The 7,523-nt window shown below is 37.0% G+C and overlaps 1 protein-coding gene across 1 annotated transcript; it reads right to left on the bottom strand.

Annotated features, from left to right (window-relative positions):
* Nucleotides 1-212: 212 nt before the first annotated feature.
* LOC144555260 (uncharacterized) lies at nucleotides 213-3,094 on the bottom strand. Its single transcript, XM_078303540.1, has 3 exons — nucleotides 2,601-3,094; nucleotides 1,857-2,144; nucleotides 213-630 (listed from the first exon to the last, which is right to left on the bottom strand). Exons 1-3 carry the CDS (start codon nucleotides 3,021-3,023, stop codon nucleotides 502-504), a joined length of 840 nt encoding a protein of 279 aa, XP_078159666.1. The 5' UTR covers nucleotides 3,024-3,094; the 3' UTR covers nucleotides 213-501.
* Nucleotides 3,095-7,523: the final 4,429 nt, after the last annotated feature.

The following is a 7,523-nucleotide window of genomic DNA, read 5'->3' as shown; positions in this document are numbered from 1 at the left end:
GGAATCAAAGTTATATAAGAATCATTCATGCCATAAAGTATTTATAGAAATGGATACTATCATAAATCAATTAAAAAAGTAATACTTGTACTCATCTCACCGTAAAAAATCCTCATAACATCGAAGGTAATGTGAAATTCCATCAATTTTATTATTGCCTAATAATTAATTGTAAAATCAACTGTAGTTGATTAAAATTTTGAGATTGCCAATTACCAATAAGATAATAAGAATATCAAACCAAAAGTGTATTCCATGCTGCTCTGACTCCTATACATCTTAAATTACAGCATTTTTCCATTATCAAACTATAAGAAACTATAAACCAAAATAGTAATCAAACTATAATCGCAAGAAAAAAAGGAAGGACCCCATAAAAAAACAGCCTTTTAACTTCTATCCTGCACTACTAGTCCAACCACCCCCCTCATCAAATTAAAAGGCATTCTCTAGTAATTCACACGAGTATAATAACTAAGACGAAATAACCAGTAGCGAACTTTACAAGAGACTATTGGGAGGAAAAGCATCTTCCACAGCGGAGCGGGCAGTGAGGTAATTTAGGATGCTCTTTAGTGTATCCCTCTCTCTCTTGAGCCTGGCCACTGTATCCTCCAGCTCGAGTAACACCTGTTAAAAATAATGAAAACTAATTAAGGCTTTAAGAAATCATCAACTCCAGAGTCTGGCTATCTGTCATAAAACCAGTAACTGTATTAATCGATGGCATGGTGTAAAATTAGAAACCTGATTAGCTGGTAATATACCAAATAAACACAAAAAAATTCCAGAGTCTGGCTACCGTTATTTCAACCTAAATACCACAAACTCCAAGACCAATTGAACCAGCTTCGAACGACAAATCCAAACCGATCTACTTCATGAGTAGTGAGTTCCCATGCAAAATTTACAATTTTTCGAATTTATTTAGTATCAAGTCAAGCGGTCAAATGTGGAGTTAAAATAAGTTAATTCTAATGCATTCATTTTTTATCAAGTTTTCACCGCTTGATTTGGTACTAAAATAATTTTAAAAATTATAAATTTTACATGTAAACGCATCACTTAAAAGTGGATTGGTTTGAATTTTGGAGTTAGTGGCAAATACACCAATGTCACACTAATCAAACTCAAAAATCCAAATATAAGAGGGTGTCTCACCAAAATCGAACTGGTATTCGTCGGGATCTAGCAAGTACCCAGCCTGACATTTTTAACAATACATGCATAATTTTACAAGAATCTTCTTTAAAAGATTAAGCTTGTATCCTACTTCCTTTGAGTCAAACAAGCAACTTTACCAATATTTTCATGTACCATACCACAGCCATAAAATCCCCACAAGCAAGCCATTTTTTCTTGACATTATTACATCCTCAATTTTTTCTCAACATCACTACAATTAATGAAGTTTTAAACAAGAGTGAGGCTACGGTACTATGCATCGCGTAGATTGGTCCGTGCTGTGGATCAATATCTTCGTTTTTAAAGTCCAAACAATCGATTTGAACCGTCCAACACGATCTCTATATGAAAATATACTTGCAGCTTAAATTTTATATTTTTTTAGAATTTTTTTACTATTTTTTTAGATAGGTAGAAAATCACTTGATCTAAAAGACTAACATTCAAAAGTAGTAATTTTCTACATATCTAAAAACATAGTAAAAAAATTCTAAAATAATATAAAATTTAGTCTGCAAGTATATTTTCATATAGAAATAACATTGAACGGTTCAAATTGATTGTCTGGACAGCCATAAAAGAAGATATTGATCCACAGCACACACCAATCCGCGCTATGTATTGTACCATTTCTGTATGCCGTGATATCACTAAAGAGTACAAATACAAACCTGTTGCTCATTTGGTATAAAATCAAAATAACTCCCGGCAATGAAGGAGAAAGGAGTGGGGAACTGCTCCTTCCTTACATCAACATCCGCTTTTTGGGGATCTTTCTTCTCCCCATGAAGCCGGTTTGAAACTCTTATAACATCCTTCAAGTAATCCTCCACTTCTGACATTAACTTTTCCATATCATCGCCTTGTGCGGGGTCTGGAGGTGGCCGGTCTTCCAGCCAGTTCACTGCCGCCACCATGTATGGCTTCGTGCGTAGAATATAGTTGATGCGAAACCTCTCCTGAGGTTAGAAAATATAAACTAATTACGGGTGATCTTTTTTTCTGGTGAATAAGTCTTGCAAAAGCACAATGATATCTGTACAAAAGTATCATTTTACTATTTGATATGCATTTTCATTAACTATACAATTCTAATTTGTCATCTAAATTTTTTTAAGTATAATATATTTGTAGCATATTTTGCTAATGGTAACTGTTCTTGTTCCAATCTCTGGTGAAATTTTTTTAATATGTCAGAATGTAATGGTACAAAATAAAATTTACCAGCAAATATTGTATCTTGTCAATAATCAGATACAATTTAACCTTTCTCCATAATTGGGACCTTTTAACTATCTTTTTTTCTGAAATGAAACTTTTATTCTTTTCCTACTTCACCAATTAAAAGTTTCCCTTCTCAAGCCCACTGAATTGCAATTATAGGAAATTAATCTCACACACACACACACACACACCTGTCCTTTGCACATGATAAAGAAATTATCATTGGGATGTCTCTGGTGCTTCACCACCTCAGCAACACATCCAACCTCAACCAAAGCGGAAGAAGAAACGGTAGGGTTAGAGAATAAAACTCCAAACCTAAGATCCGTTTGGATTAAGGTTTGCAACATAATCCGGTACCTATACTCGAATATCTTTAAAGGTAGCATCTGGCCAGGGAAGAGAACGAGAGGCAATGGAAATATGGGGAGTTCGACAAGATTGGAGGAGATGGAATTATTGGATTTACTAGAGGAAGCGAGGCAGATGGAAAGCTCATGTCTTTTGATGCCCGTGGTGTAGTAGAGAGGTTGCACGAGAAGTGTTCGATGTTTTGCCTGAGAAACTGGGAGGAAACGAGGCTGCGAGGGGAGTGACTGCGAGAGTAGAGCCATGGAGAGTTATGATTAATTTGGGTGGTTTGGTTTTTATGTGGTTTTGAGGAAGGGGGGAAATGGAAGAGAGAGAGAGTGTGTGAGCACGGATTGAAGCAAGACAAAATATCAAAAATAGTGGATCAGAACGAGTGCCGAGTGGCACTGTGAGCAATTTTATCACCTAATATAACTCAAATTTTGATTTTAGATGTGAGTTGTCATATCTTTCATAGCACGATATTAAATGGGATCGTGCAGGGATCTAAACACGTGACGTTACGAGCTTTTGATAAGTCAGATTTATATATGTCCTATCATGATTAAATTTGAAAAGATTGTCATGTTATGTTAGTTATGATGTAATTATACATTATATGTCTAAATGTAACTAGTTTATCATGTTGATCACATTTTTTTTTATATAATTTAAATTAGTTTATTTAAGATTCAACATTCAATCAAGACCTGACGATGCTAGTCACAAATGACTCATGCAATTATGTGCCGAGTTGTACTGTGATTGGATCTTTCGTGTGACGTGCTGTGTCGTGTCAAATTTTCAAACAATGGTTACACCTAGAGTGGGAAAAACATGCTGTGTTTTACTGTGACCAAGTTAATTTTTCACGTGTTGTGCCGTGATGTGACCATAATATTAAGGGGTGATCACGGCACACGAATGATCACGTCACGTGAGTCACGCCTTGCTTAAACGTGCCGTGACCAAATATGACTCTCATGATTATTTAATCATAATTTATATTAGCTTATTCAAAATTCAGTGTTTGGTCAAGATCTAACGGTTCTAATTACACGTGACTCATGTGACCACGTGTCGTGTCATGACTAGATCTTCCATATGACGTGATGTGTTGTGCCAAATTTTCTTAAGATGGTCACGTCACGTAATCGACACCCGTGTCGTGCCGTAATCGTGTCATTCTGTGACGGAGCTGGCTCCGTCGTGCCATTTATTTCACTCTAGTCACGACACGGGATAGGCGAATCATAGCATGTGACCGACACATGTGTCGTGCAGTGTCAAGACGTACCCGGTCACGTTATGACTGTTTTATATGGAGTTGGCTACGGTGCTACACGTAGCATAGAGGGCCTCCATGCAATGGTCCAATATTTGAGTTTTCAAAATTCTAATGATCGATCTGAACCGTTCAACATGATCTTCGTATGAATATGTACTTGCAAACCAAATTTTTTTTTTTTTTAGATTTTTATATCGATCTGAATGGTACATTGATACAGTATAGATGCGATTTATATGACCAGTTTGATCAGGCTGAAATATGCAAGATTGGTTATACCCTTTTATATTTTGACGTGATTTACATGACCCAACAAGCAGCCCAGCTTCCAGCGCCTCAGCACTCAGCAGCCATACTGTCCAATACTCTGATTTTTATGTCTATGATTTAGTCCCATAATATTGCATAACAATGAAGAGGTAAGCAAAGAGACTATAAAATATCTCGAGTGGAATGGTAAGAGAGCACATCTGGATGGGTCCTGGATTTGGATATTTTTGGGTTAGAGACTCAAATAATGAGTTATGGATCTGAATTATTTTGAATCTTGAGAATCCGAATTATTTTGTTGATAAATAAAATATTTTAAATGGGTTGCATTTTATTTTGGTCAACTCCGAGACTGAATCCGCATAGTTGGATTCTATGCGGCCAGGCATTGCACAAACGCATATGCAGCTGCATATGCGCCGTATAGAACTGCATTTTATTACATATTTATGTTATGTACTTCTTGCTCGATCAGGTCTTGCTGGATCACACTTGGAGGTTTCCTACTTGGAAACTGGGAGTAAGGGTGTTCTGTGTTCGTTGGGTCAGGTTTAGTTGGTTTTGAACTGAATCGAATTAGTTTGGACCAAATGGCTTGGTTTTTTTCAGTTTAATGGCTCGGTTCGGTTTGCTTTTAAAAAATGAATTATAACTTCAATTCAGTTTGAAATTTTTTAAAACTAAAATAATTGAACTGACCAAACTATTATATATTATTGATTTGGTCCGGACTGCCCCACTTTATTTCTTAATACCCCGGTTTATTTCTTAATCAATTACTTTAAATACTTCGGTTTTTTTCTTAATATCCAGGTTTATTTCTTAATACTCCGGTTTATTTCTTAATATACTTTGGTTTATTATAAATCAATTGCATTAAATAAAAACAATTAATATATTTCTATTTGAACCGGACAAACCGAAATAAAACTTTGATTCGGTTTGGTTCGGTTCGGTTTGGTTACAATGCTAAATCAGTTCGGTTCTATTTTTGAAACCGAATTATAACTTTGGTTTGTCTAGTTCGATTCGGTTCAACCGAACCGAACCGATGAACACCCCAAACTAGGAGGGCCTACATGTACAGATTAGAACATGATAATTAGGCTTTCAGGAGGGCCTCATAAATTTTCACATAATAAAGAGCTTAATAGTGCAAATACCTCATACTCGCTCCCAACACTGCCTGGTTGGAATCAATGGCCTCAATCGGTTTTCTTCGATTAGACAAGGTACGGTTTCCTATCGTTGCTTGGGAACGTGAATTTCATGAGGGGGTGGCTCTAGAGCATATCTGGGTGAGGATCTATGGGTACCCTCTTTTCCTGAATGAGAGAAAGGAATATGACAAGCTGTTCAATCCATGGGGGGCCTATGTTTTAGAAGTGGATACAGCTACACACAGTGGCTATGATGTTAGGTTTGTTCGAGTTAAGCTGGAAGTCTGTGACCGTAACCTCATACCAACTACACACCTCATACCGTACCGCAACCCAGCGGGCCAGAGACGCTTGCATCAGATTGAATTTGAAATTGAATCTGAAAAGTCTGAAGGAGTGAATGCTTGGGTTGGTAGGAAAGGAGGCAGACCCTATCCAAATGGGACTGAATTCGGTCAAACCTCAGCACCAGAGGGTTTTACTCAGCCAATCGCTCAATCCAATAATTCTGATAGGTCTGGTGGTGGGACTAGTGCTAATCAAGATTTTGGGAATACGAATACCACTAGAACTGATGTAGTTGTCTCTGAAAATCGACAGACTCAAGCTGAACAGGGAGAAGGCGGCTTTGTGTTTGATGGTTCTGGTATAGTTCTTGGGAAGAATAGTAGAACTCATGAAATTGAGACACTTGATGTAGCTGGAGCAGTAAATGGGGACAACCTAGGGGATCCAATGGAGATAGTAGAACAAGGGGATACTGAGGACAAAGTAGTAGGGGAAGGTCTGCAATTCCCTGCTATTGAAGGTTTCCCAGCTGTACCTTTTCCTTTGATTATTCTTTTCCCCTCTGATGCAAAAGATTTCTCCCCCATGCCAAACATAGAATATGATAGTGATGAGGATATCACTATTAATGACCTTCTTCTGAGAGCCAACTCCTATGGCAAAACACCCCTCTCTCCCCATTCTAAGAAAAAGAAGGTTGTTAGAAATTTTTCTCCCAAACCTGTGATGATGAAGAAAACAGGGACTTCTCCTGGCAGTGGTATGAGCTCTAGACTCAGAAGTGCTAGAAGAACCCTTGGGTCCTCTCCAGATAAGGCCATTTGCATCTCAGACTCGGAACAAACTGAAACTCAACCATTCAGCCAAACTCCTGAAGTGGTGGACAGTGGTACTGCTACTCAGAAGGAGCTGAGGAGGAGCCTTAGAATGCAAGCTCAACTGGATGAAGGGACAGTCTTACAGAAAGCACAGAAAAGGAAACAAGGTGCCAGTAGCAGTCGGTCAGGTATGACACTTATCTCTAGATTTCCATATTCTAGACTTACCGTAGAGCAGATTATTAGATTGTTCCAAGTATATCAAATTAATTTAGGAAATTCTCTGGATGATAGTTACAAAATAATAGATAGTATAAAAAATATGGATAGAAGTCAATTCGAAATAGCAATTAAAAAAATTTTAGTCTCAACTACCCAAGCTCAACCAATAACAGTTAGCTTAGAATCTATTACAGTAGCTGCATCAGAACCAACATTAGATGTTGGATTCTCTCCTCCACAGAGTGTACCAGTAGTTGATTATGAATATACTTAATTAGAATTGTAGGGGCCTAAATTCTAATAGGACTAGACATCTTCTTAGAGATTTACTTATAGCTAATAAGGTTGATTTAGTAGCTATCCAAGAAACTAAGAAGGAAGTATTTAGTACTAGATGTTTGAAGGAAATTTCAAATAGATTAGATCAATGGATCTGGCTTCCTTCTTTAGGAAGATCAGGAGGCATTCTAGTAGGTTGGGATAGCAATAAAATTAAAGAAATTTCACACTCTATTCATAGATTTAGTGTAAATGTAGTTGTAGAAAATAAAACAGATAATGTTTCTTGGCAATTTACAGTAGTTTATGGTCCAGTTCTAAGACAAAATAAAACTGCATTTTGGGAAGAACTTAGAGCTATTAGAGATAATACACTAGATATATGGGTGGTATGTGGGGATTTTAACTCTATTAGGAAAAAAGGGGAAAAATCAGGTC

This window comes from Carex rostrata, chromosome 6, assembly GCF_964058835.1.
Source record: "Carex rostrata chromosome 6, lpCarRost1.2, whole genome shotgun sequence".
Lineage (NCBI taxonomy): Eukaryota > Viridiplantae > Streptophyta > Magnoliopsida > Poales > Cyperaceae > Carex > Carex rostrata.
Note: the sequence above shows the minus strand (reverse complement) of the source record. Positions and strands in the feature narration are given on the sequence as shown.